The 12,097-nt window shown below is 34.7% G+C and overlaps 1 protein-coding gene across 3 annotated transcripts in view; it reads left to right on the forward strand.

The window, feature by feature from the left end:
• XRN1 (5'-3' exoribonuclease 1) overlaps positions 1–12,097 on the forward strand; it is a 34,784-nt gene that overhangs the window by 3,408 nt on the left and 19,279 nt on the right. For 2 of the 3 annotated variants that reach the window (XM_062499572.1, XM_062499574.1), the window contains exons 3-18: positions 730–827; positions 1,174–1,283; positions 1,378–1,488; positions 1,722–1,804; positions 4,029–4,116; positions 4,240–4,408; positions 4,626–4,693; positions 5,817–5,951; positions 6,875–6,938; positions 7,681–7,786; positions 8,447–8,536; positions 8,685–8,841; positions 9,181–9,300; positions 9,996–10,165; positions 10,961–11,081; positions 11,177–11,275. In XM_062499572.1, the coding sequence (XP_062355556.1) occupies positions 730–827; positions 1,174–1,283; positions 1,378–1,488; positions 1,722–1,804; positions 4,029–4,116; positions 4,240–4,408; positions 4,626–4,693; positions 5,817–5,951; positions 6,875–6,938; positions 7,681–7,786; positions 8,447–8,536; positions 8,685–8,841; positions 9,181–9,300; positions 9,996–10,165; positions 10,961–11,081; positions 11,177–11,275 (1,789 nt within the window). Of the gene's footprint in view, positions 1–729; positions 828–1,173; positions 1,284–1,377; positions 1,489–1,721; positions 1,805–4,028; positions 4,117–4,239; positions 4,409–4,625; positions 4,694–5,816; positions 5,958–6,874; positions 6,939–7,680; positions 7,787–8,446; positions 8,537–8,684; positions 8,842–9,180; positions 9,301–9,995; positions 10,166–10,960; positions 11,082–11,176; positions 11,276–12,097 lie in introns of all 3 variants that reach the window. The other variant, XM_062499575.1, reaches the window with a different exon arrangement.

The raw sequence follows: 12,097 nt of genomic DNA on the forward strand, positions 1-12,097 counted from the left end.
CAGGGATGGTGAGTGAAACGCAACATGAGCAAGCTGCTGGAAAGGAACAAGAGAAAACATTTTCAGGCAACTGGATTTTTTTTTTGTGGTTTGGTTTTTGATGTAAGTTTTTCTTTAAGGAATAAAGGAGGTTGGGGGGAAGAAGAGATTAAGAGTTCTAAATAGAAATTTGTAGCAGAAATTAGAGCCAGACAAAAACCTAAGACTTTGGTGGTCTCTCTGTTTCTGGTTCAGAAGTGCTTAGGAAATTCTCGGCCAAAAAACTTTGGCATGATGTTTGTTAGTTTTCTCTGTTACTGGACATGATTGAGTTGTTAGTTTGCTGGTGACTCCCTTGGAATTCCACACCTGCTGCTTTAACTATGCTACAGTTATTGTTCTGGGGTAGCATTTTCAGATTTTAGATTATAGATATTCCTGTTGTTTCAGTGTTAATAGCTATTCATTGTGATCAACCATTGTATGATCACCTTGGTAATCTAAATACTAACTGCATCTCAATAGTGACAGATTTGTCACATTTCTGTGAAAATGCTATTTTAAGCCACCTTAGTTGTATCAGAAATAAGTTCAAACTCTGTTCAGGAATTTAATTTCTCTCCTTTTTTATTTGTTAAGCACTCTAAAAAATCAACTATATTTATTTTGTCAAAAAGCTGTACTTAGGGTATTAACATTTGAATAAGATGATTTGTTCTCTACTCTCTCTCCAATGCTGTTTTGTTTTAGATCAGCAAAAGAGGCAGAGGAAAAAATAAAAAAGGCATTGGAAAAAGGAGAAACTCTCCCTACAGAAGCCAGATTTGACTCCAACTGTATTACACCAGGTAAGATAATTTGTCAGTTATTTAAATTTAACTGTTTATGGTTTGTCTTCTGTATTTTGGTACTGTTTTGCTCTCCTAATGTATGTTTTTTAAAAAATAGAAGCCAGAATCAAGAAAGGCTTAAGTATGTTTGTGACAAAAGTTTTAGTAACATTCTGTACGGTTGGAATACTGTCTCATTCTAACAATTTTTTAGATTACTATGGAAAAAGTGAAATTACTTGGGAAAGAAACCAGTCATTCCCTTCATCTCTGGCAGAAGTTTTATTTGTTGGTATTTTTAAAAATACTTCTGATATGTAAATGCAAAATAGTGAAAAACTTTAACTTGGGTTTCTATTTTCAGGAACTGAATTCATGGCCAGATTGAATGAGCATCTTAAATATTTTGTAAATATGAAGATTTCCACAGACAAATCCTGGCAAGGAATAACAGTCTACTTATCAGGCCATGAGGTCATAATATTTCTCTACTATCTTATTTTATTTTTTTTTTTTTTTAACAGAATAATACTTACTGCTGATATTTTGTTTGTTTGTTTGTGTCCAGACTCCAGGGGAAGGTGAGCACAAAATTATGGAGTTCATCAGATCAGAAAAAGCAAAGCCCCATCATGATCCAAACACAAGACACTGTCTCTATGGCTTAGATGCTGACTTGGTATGTGCAACTAAAATAATACAAACAACAGGGATTTGTCAAGTGTGTACATTTTTGATATCTTCCTAAGCTCATAGGGTTCTAAAATGGTTTAAAACAAGCATGTGATTTTGTGTTCCTGCAAACTTTTGAATTTGTAATGAAACCAAACATCAAAATTTCTTTATACTGCTTGACAAGTTTAAAAAAACCACATTTAGAATTAAGATCTTTCTGATATCTCTTTGTAATAGATAATGCTGGGATTAACAAGTCATGAGGCACACTTCGCGCTCCTAAGAGAAGAAGTCAGATTTGGTGGTAAAAAGGCTCAAAGGTGAATGGATTTAACTTTACTCTTATTCTGTTTATGATTAAATTAAATCCAAAATGCACTGGGTGACTAAAACAGATGTGTGTTTGGCAGTTTGGGTTTTCTTTTAAATTGATTGCATAGTAATTTAATTAAGTCTTACTTTATTCTTCGTGTTGGAAAAGTCATTAAATTAGGGAACTCAGTGTGCTGAATTGTGCCTTAAATTGGTTTACATGAAAAAAATGTATGCTGTCATAACAGCTGATAAAAAATCCTGAAGCTTTGGTGTGTTTTAGTTTTTTCTTCATGTTATAATGGAGCAACCAGGGCTGTATTGACATTGTTTCCATAATTGTGTTATGAAGATACTAACTTTCTACAGTGTGTGTGTGTGTATATATATATACACATATATATCTCTGAGGTTTTGTGCATGTAAGTAAATTACTAGAAAAATTACTAAAATCAACTCTCTTATAATGGCTAGGTAGATTCTCTTATTCAGGGTTTGCCCAATTGAAATAACTCTATAAACAGTCAGATGGTGACTTGTTCCAGACCTGTGCATATACCTGAAGCTGTTCTGAAGTAATACAGGAATTAATTTATAACTGTTACTGTGGCTGGGTTCCTTCCTTGAAGGACCTTAAGCATGTATTATTTGTAGGGAGAAGATGGGAGAAACAGAAATAAACATTGCTGACACTGAAAGGATTTTGGGTAACACTGGATAAGTTATACATATTTAGATAAATGCATAGTTTTTGCTAATAAAGGAATATTTTATTACCAAGGATAATATGATGAACATCAGAAAGAAGCTTTCTTTTCAGTCTTTGCAGTCAATGTGTCACTAGTACACATGGGTAGTGTTGGCATGCAGCACTGCAATATTTTTTAAAGACCTTACAGCTAATCAAAATGAAACCTTGGTTTTACCTTTCTAAAAAACAAAATAATGTGAAATAAGAGTGTGATGACTTTTTGAAAGATTAGTTAGTGAAAGTATGAAATCAAAAGGCAAAGTGTTATTTGTTCCCCTCCCTCCCTAGCATTGTTCCATATTGTAATATCTGAATAATTTTGCTCATTACAAGAATTTACTGCTGTAAATTACAGGAATTGCCTTTTGTCAATATTATCACTTTTATGGATACTTAAAATTGGAAATTTGGAACTCCTAAAAATACATACAAATTAATACTGCTTCGCAATTTTTTTCATTGAGAGAAATTGCTTGTTTTATCAGGATTTTGAGGTCCAGTGCAATGAAGAGTAAGGGCAGATTGTCTTTAGAGTCTTACAGCATCAACCTGGACTGGCCAAAGTTCTTTAATACCAATATGAAAATTGTATTTTGAAAGTGCCACTATTGGTTCTGAAGCCCAGTGTAGCTCAGAGTTCATCTTACATGAGTTTTTCTCAAGGCTGCTATCACACACATCTTCCTTATAGGATTATTTCTACAATTTCCTATTTATGTGTGAAGACACAAGTATTTATGCTGGTTTGTCATTGGAGGTGGTGTCAGCTAGTTACAGTATAGACTAGAGGTGATTTCACTAAGGTGAAATAGTCCTTTCCTAATTTAAAATGCATAATTTAGCTCATTAATCGTTTGGTGTAAGTATTAACTGATTTGGGGCTGATGTTTGCTTAGGGTTTTAATGAGTAGTTTTAGTGAAGAGGAAAAAGGAAAGCAGAATATATGTTGACTATGCCATAAACAAACAGTAGGTTTGTTATTCTTTTAGTGATGCATTGAAGCCACAAAATAATAAATAGAGACATGTTTTCAAGTTGAGTCTATTCATCTCTTACAAGAAACATTTCAAATGACTACAAGTGTAACCCAGTTGGTTTATGTGTGAATCGGTGTACTCTGTTCTTATTCAGACTAGTTAGAAAATACCTTAAAATTGTGAGGCTTAGTGCCAAGTTGAGCTAATTTGTCTCTTTTGAGCAATGGGATAGGGATTTAGGAAATAGTAACTACAGCATGGAACTCCACAAAGCTCTTCTCCATACAATCACATCTGGTGTTTAGAAGATTCTACTGCAAAATTTTATAGACCAAACCAGATTAATCCTAAAATAGATTCAAGGAAATGTTTATACATTATTTTTTTCTGCAAAGATACAATCCTAGTAAAATTTCTTGGGTGTAGCTAACCTTGGACTTATTAATATTAATGTTGAAAGTGTGTTTATAAATAATTAACTTTGTGGTTTGAATAATTTACAGAGTATGTGCACCAGAGGAAACCACGTTTCATTTACTGCACTTATCACTGATGAGAGAATATATTGATTATGAATTTTCCCCAGTAAAAGTAAGTTCTAATGGAGCTGAGTTGGAAAAAAATGTGTGAATGTGTGAAGTCTTTAAGAAAAAATGATAACAAAAAATTATACTCCTGTGTGTTTTTCTTTTTTCCTTTTTCTTTTTCCTCCAGGACAAGATTTCTTTTGAATACGATATTGAAAGGATAATAGATGATTGGATCTTAATGGGTTTCCTTGTAGGAAATGATTTTATTCCTCATCTACCTCATTTACACATTAATCATGATGCACTGCCACTACTTTATAGAACATACATGGCTATCTTGCCAGAACTGGGAGGTGAGAAAACTAAGTTCATCTGTGGAAAGTAGAAGCATTATTAACATTGGTGTATTTATATGTATTAACCTTTCTAGCCACATTAGAATGCTTAGCATTTACTACACTTTCCTTAGAGAGGCAGCAAGATTGCATTTTATTATCTGTGGGGCATTTAAATGCAAATTTTAAAATTATTAAATAGTTAGTTCAAAAGTATACTTAATTTTCTCAACAGGCTACATCAATGAAAATGGGCATCTGAATTTAGAACGTTTTGAGAAATATCTCACAAGATTGTCAGATGTAAGTAATTTTGAAATTTATAAGTGTTGAATTTAAATTCATATTGTACTCTAAAATACACCATACTTTCGTTTTAATGAACTTTTAAATGACTATGTTTTACAGGTGGTTTAATCAGCTGTTTTAGCATTGAACAGATCCTAAATGTCAGTTGATGTCTGATCTTACAACATAAGAGGCAAAAGATTGAATCATTTGATCCGTGCTTTAGCCAGCACAGTGCTTTTAATAGTGCAAGTCAAATGAGGATTCACCAGTAGAATCATGGTCCTCACTTCAGTTGGTGTGTGGCAGTATTGGGCAGAGCTTGTTAGAGCAGGTGCCAGTACTGGCAGGGATGTGGGTTCAGTCCCTCTAGGGCCATTCATGTAACAGTTGGACTCAGTGATCCTTGTGGGTCTCTTCCAGCTCAGAATTGTCTGTGATTTCCATATATTCTTAAAGCTTGCAGCATGCAGCTATGTTCTTTGTTTCCCTGCTGGTAGTTTCCTGTGGGGTAAGCTATGTCTGAAGGTCTTGGAGGGGACAATTGTTTGCAAGTTTTTTATGAAGATCACTAGTAAAGATCAAGGAGCATCTCTGAGAGGCAGGCACCAGTTTTGTTCATGAGCTAGCTGGTGTACAGGAGGTAATCCTGTTAAGTGCCAGTGCAGTAATCAATCCGTTCTAGAGATGAGGTAAGGTATAGGCCATATAGAAATGGAAAGGATTAAACCTTCTGCTGAACTTGGAAAGAGGAAGCTCATCCGTTGTCCCTTCTTCAGCCTTGTTTTCCAGTTCTTGGACAGAGCTGTGAATGTGTTCAATCTGGCCCAAGGCTGCATTAACCAGACCCTGTATGTGTACTGCTTCTAGAGTTGATAGTGAAGTGTAGAAGTTATTTAATTCTTTTTTGTTTCAGCTTGCTGCCTCACTGAAAGAAAAGAAACATGGCTTGGCTGTATGTTACATATTGCTGAGAAACAGGATTTTTAGTATCTATTTAGTTGTACATCTAGGGCAAAATGTTTATGTACAGATGACTCTAGGTATAATCTAATGCATGTACTAAGAAGACATTGTTAATCTGGCATTCTAAATTTTACATCCCTCAAATAATTGAAAAATTACTTTAATCTCACAGTTTGATCGTGAACACTTCAGTGAAGTCTTTGTTGACCTAAAATGGTTTGAAAGTAAAGTGGGCAATAAATACCTCAACGAGGCAGCTGGGATTGCAGCAGAGGAAGCCAGAAAAAATAAACACAAGAAACAAAAGGTCAGTGTTTTATATACACAATTTCCGAAATGTTACTTTTTGCAAATCAGTAATTTGATCTTAGACAAATTAAGTGGTATAAACCTCTGTTTTTAGATTTTTTTTTCAAACCAGAAAAGGTAGTAAAATGTAACAGTTTGCCTTCTGCCTATATGCATTGCTTGTTGTGAGTGATGAGTTGGTTCAGTCAGAGGCAGGTGCTCATAGTTTCTAAAGTCTTGCAAACCTGTATTTAATGCTTTGATGTTCTTCAGCAGAACTTAACTTGTGTGTGAGTTATGATCAAACTTGCTGCACTTTGTAATCTTATTTTTTAATGCGTAGTCTGCTGGAAGTTCCATGTATTGCAGCTACACTGATAGAACATTCATGTATGTCTTGGTGTTCACTAACTGCTGGACAGCAAATAGGGAAACAGCAATTTCATTGGTGAGCTATCTCCAATTAGTATTAAACTTGCAGTTCTAGATATAACCAATTAATAAGGAGCAGCACCTTGTATATTTGTGTGTGGTACTGCATAACAATATCTTGTCTTTGGCCCAGTATCAAGTTCCCCACCACCACTTCCACTGACTGCCCTTCACTGTATGCTTCAGCAGGGTGTAAAGTAGCAGGAGAATTTGCAGTTAATATCTCTGTATATTGTTATCCTTTTCTTTATGTACAGAGCAGTTTTGGAAAGAGTATCATTTTGGAACACAGCTATTCAGGTATTTTTTTAGAAGTAGTTAATGTTTTGAGACTTTGATCTGTCCTTCTTGTCTGCTTAAATAATTTTCTTGAAGCAATTGTAAGAGAAGGAAATGAGGTTTATAATAAATAATATTTATACAGTTTGATTGTAGCATTTTGAGTTGCAAGTTTTGAATGGGATTCGTGCATATTAACCTGTATTTTTATATTATCCCAAATCTTATTAGGCTCAGGAAAATTCTATGTCTTTGGCTGCTTTAGAAAAAAATGAAGGTGAAGTGACCCCTAAAAGTAAGTGCAACTAATTTCTCTATACACATATAACAAAAATGTGTGTATAGATTTCAAAGTACTGTAAGAATTGCGTGTCAGAGATGAGTTTAATCTGAATGCAAGACTTGTGTAGTCAGCTGCTGGGAAGTGGAACTACACTGGTGAGAGAGAGTGGGGCTAAAGTTTTAGAGGTTCTTCTTCCCTGCCCTGTATTTACATGATGAATTAAAGGAATTAATGAACAAACCTTAAACAATATTATGTTTTTGGTACTTGTATGCATAGGTATTTTCTTTGATGGGGGACAGGGGAACAGATTTTTGTATGGCTTTAGGATTTTTAATTGTTGTTTATTAACTCATTCTACTTGTAGGAAATGGTTTTTGCTCATGTTTTGAAGTTAATTGTCAAAAATGTATGAATATTACTATATGACATTAGATGATGTTGCTGAACATAATTAAATTTTAAAATTCATTTTTATGTTTTCTCAGGTTTTTTTTCTGATGGCTTGTATTATCTTCTCTGTTCTTGTAATTGGGGTAAAAATGGGTTGCCTGTCTTAAAAATTCCAGAATCTCTCTGGGTAAAGATTTTGTTTGATTGTTCCATGTTATTTTCAGTGCAAGGAAGGTGTGAGCACCTATAGCTTTGAGTTGGGGAGTAAAGTTAAGGCATTATGTCAGAAGTGAACATTTTCAAACCTCACTGTAGTAGAGAAGTGAATGTTAATCCTTTTTTTTCACGACTGGTTTTCCAGCCACATTGGAAGATGAGCCAGAAGATGATGATCTGTTTGAAACTGAGTTTAGGCAATACAAAAGAACTTACTACATGACTAAAATGGGTGTAGAAGTAGTGTCTGAGTAAGTATCTACTCCTTTTTCTAGTCCTAAATGCTGAAGACAAGTCTTTGTAGATGAGTATTAGAGACATACATTTGTAAACATGTATTAGAGAGTATTTACAAGAGTGTGTATTGACAGGACAAGGCATAATGGCTTCAAATTGGAAGGGATTAGGTTTATGTTAGATAATAAGGAAGAAATTCTTTACTGTGAGGGTGGTGAGGCACTGGAGCAGGTTGCCCAGGGGAAATGTGGATGTCCCATCCCTGAAAGTGTTCAGGTGTTGGATGGGGCTTAGAGTAGTCTGGTCTATGCAAGGGTGTCCCTGTCTGTGGCAGGGGGTTGGAACCAGATGATCTATAAGGTCCCTTCCAACTCCCAACATTTTCTGATTCTAATAAAAGACAGAATATTCATCCCATGTCAAAAGCAGAGAGCACATGGCAGAGTACTGCAGTGGTGATGATTTTGCGTAATGCAACAAGAGCTACAAATCAAGTTTTCTGTAATAAGTATTTCAGGACCAGAGAGGAAATGAATCTAGAAAATCATGTTGTTATTATTAGGTTCCAAAAATGTTCTATCTGCACCCCTATGTACAAGGTGCTAAGTACTTTCTATATACCAGTGAAAATGAGAAAACTAATAAGTATCTTTCCTTTTTTTTTTTTTTTTAAGTGCCTTCTTGGCTGATCAAGCTGAATGTTATGTCCAGGCAATACAATGGATTTTGCATTATTATTACCATGGAGTTCAATCATGGAGCTGGTAAGAAAAAATATCAAGAGAAACTGCTGAAAGATAGTGATATCTCAGCTTGTATGCTGAGAACATTTAATGTAGTTTGGTTTGTTCCTGATCTGTGAACACTGCTGTGCTCTAAGTCAAATAACATAGGGATATTTTTAACCTGCAGGTATTACCCTTACCATTATGCACCTTACCTGTCAGATATTCACAACATCAGTGAACTCAAAATCAAATTTGAACTTGGAAAACCTTTCATGCCATTTGAACAGCTTCTTGCTGTACTTCCAGCAGCCAGCAAAGATCTGCTACCTAAATGTTACCAGGTAAGATACAGAATTAAATGGCATTATCTATCTACTTCTTACTTGTTGTCTGCTTTATTTTATTTTACTTGATTCTTGGTGTTTTTGCATGTCTTGTTAATTATATTCCATCTACATTTTAGTTGTATGGTTAAATATTCTACTTTTTACTATATGTAGTCCATTGTGAAGTTAGTACTAAATACAAAATTTTACATTTGCTAAGCAATTTCCAGCTAGGACAGTTAAGTGTTTCATTCCTGTACAGTACTGAATTGGTTTTACTACCAGTCTTCCTTTGTCCCTTCCTACAATTAGTGCTAAATTGCCTTTTGTATCATCTCTATTGTATTTTCCTAGCACTTGATGACGAGTCAAGACTCTCCTATTATAGAATATTATCCACCTGATTTTAAAACTGACCTAAATGGTAAACAGCAGGAATGGGAAGCTGTAGTATTAATCCCGTTTATTGATGAGGTAAGTTCTTTCATCATCTGCTGTCCATATAAGCTGCAAAACAGCACTGCTAAATTTCTTAATTAATCAACAGTTAGACATGCAATTAAGTGGAAGTTTTAATTAACACTGGATAAGACCACAGAAAAATATAAATGTTTGCTGCTTAAGGAGTAAGTCTAGATTAAGTTAGCACAAGCAAAGTTAGTTTCAGGTGGCAGAAGTCCTGAGGGCTGTGGACTTGGTATTGTTAATGTTTTAATCAACTATTCAAATATTTTGGTTCATTTTCTTTGAGAAAAATATTCTGTTCCTATGTCCATATAAAAACAGAGAATAGGTAAAATAAAAATAGAGAATAGGTAAAATAAAATTAACACTTGAAAAAAACTATTTTTGCAAGAAATTTCTTCGCATAAACACCAGTAATAGGGAAGCATTAATGGAGAGCAGTAAAATAGTACTTTACTTTTGCATATAGGATAACAGTGCTGGACAAGGCTACCCTTTGGAAACAGGCTTGCAGAAAGGTGATTCTTCTCCAAAGCCATTTCATGGTAATTGTTCAGAGAGCAGGGACATGAGAAAGGGTGAGGCTGCAACTGGGCAATGAGCACATTGGGTATCTGGATTTCTCAGGTTGCTTTCCCAGTGTAGTTTTTTCTATGCTAATTTTTGTTTCCAGTTTCACATGTGCTAATTCCTCTAAAATTTAGAAACGACTGCTGCAGGCCATGGAATCCTGTAATAAAGGCCTAAAAGAAGAGGAGAAACGAAGGAACACTCACAGTGCTTGCTTAATGTACTGGTATGACAAGGATGCTGAGTTCCAGTACCTGTCACCATGGCCAGAGAAATTCCCTGCAATAGAACAATGTCACACGAGGTAGTGCTGGAGTAACTATTTTAGAGCAAGCTAAAAGTAGTTGGAGGACTTTTACTAACATTTTAATCTAACCTTGCATATGCCAATATGTAAACTGAGAAATGAAAAATACTGAATTAGATGTTGCCTGCTTTGGATGGCACACTAAAAGTATTTGTCCCTTCAGATGTTACTTTGCAAAACAGATAAACCAATGTTAAGAACAGTCTGGAGAATTACTAAACTTTGTATGACAGAGGATGAAAGACTGGTACAAATATCTGATCAATAGTGATCATTTACTGGCAGGCTAATTCCAGAGTTGTTTTTTTTTTTATTGTAAGCATTTGGATCCAGAGCAGAGAATTAAAACACAAATTTATTTTTCACCTTCTCACTGAAAGTAGCCAGCTTTGTTTCACGCAGACTGAAGATGAAATGGAAACATAAGCTTAAGAGGAGTCAAACTTAAAGCAGAGTAGAGGAGGAAGGCCTGTTGCTGGATTGCAGTTGGTAAAGAATGGACAGTTGTGAAGATGAATGAGACCCTATGGAACCATTGCTAGTTAGAATTTGGTAGTTAAAATTATTTAAAATAGTGAGTTCGGCATATATTCTGCAGTTTTGTCTTTTTCCTAATGAGCAGTCTCTTTGCAGCAATAGCGTGGGTTTTTTATAGTCCTTTCAATGTATTCCAAGTGACATAAATTAATGGCTGGAAAGCAAAGGGTTTGTCAGTTAATGAGTGAATGAATAATGACTTTTTTTAGAGCTGAAGGTCAGCCTGCATGAGGAAATGTGCAACTTCTTTTTTAGGTATAAAACAATACCTTTGGATGCTTGGCATGTAGAAATAACCCACAATAAGATAACTAAAATCAACAAGAATGCATTGTATTTTTGTGGATTTCCTACTTTAAAGCACATTAAGCATAAGGTAAAAGATTTTTTTCCTCTTCCAACATTTCAATTGTATTTAATAGATAAGTACATAAGAGCTCAACTTTTATGTGCTGTTTTGTTTTTGCCCAGTTCTATCTTAAAAAAAGTGGTGTGCAAGTGTTTCAGCAAAGCAGCCATGGAGAGAACATGATGTTAGAAATCATAGTTGATGAGAACTCAAAAGACCAGGTAAGTATTCAGCTCCTAACCAAAGACCAAAACCTAACAAAGGAAAAAAAAAAAAAAAAACCAAAAAAAACCAACCCACAGCTGGACAAAAGACTTGTTAATAAGTCTCAATTTGTTAAATAGTCAGATTTGAGGTGTTAAAATGCTAAATTTGTGTGGGAAACATACTAGAATTTTGGGTATCTGCTAAAAGGTTTAAATTTTTCCCAACTTCACAATATGAAATATCACTCTCCTTCGCTGAGTTTCTGGCCTTTCTCTGTGGTAGCATTTAGATGTTCTCGGGTAAGGAGCTGGTGGCTAATGAATGGTACAAATGCAAGGGAACAGTCTCCAGACCAGTGTTACTTGTCTTTTGAGTAACTGAAGAAAAAGTGTTTCCTTTTAATCAACAAAGCAGACTTAATGCCTTCCACTCTACAGAGTGGATAGAGAAATTAGAGGGAAGAGTCAAAGTAGCAAATGACAAGTGCAGAAAAGAAAAAAAATTCAGAAATAAATAAGGGAGACAGGAGGAAAACAATAATTTATTGTATGATTTTACAGCAGAGAGATAGGGAGAGTACATATTCAAGATACATGGCAAGAAAAATCAAATAAGCCCAATTAATATGTTAAAAAATAGTAGAGACTAGTTGGGAAAAAAGAACATAAAGTGAGATTGAATTCACAGATGCTAGCAAGTTGTGAGCATAAATGTTGTCCCTTTTTTTCAGTGTGATAAATAAATAAAATATATCATGAAAAGTACTTCGGTAATCTCAAATTGTCATTTTGTTTATTGTGTCCCAGAGACACAAATCATTCTGAGTTATTTAACAA

This window comes from Cinclus cinclus, chromosome 10, assembly GCF_963662255.1.
Source record: "Cinclus cinclus chromosome 10, bCinCin1.1, whole genome shotgun sequence".
Taxonomy (NCBI): domain Eukaryota; kingdom Metazoa; phylum Chordata; class Aves; order Passeriformes; family Cinclidae; genus Cinclus; species Cinclus cinclus.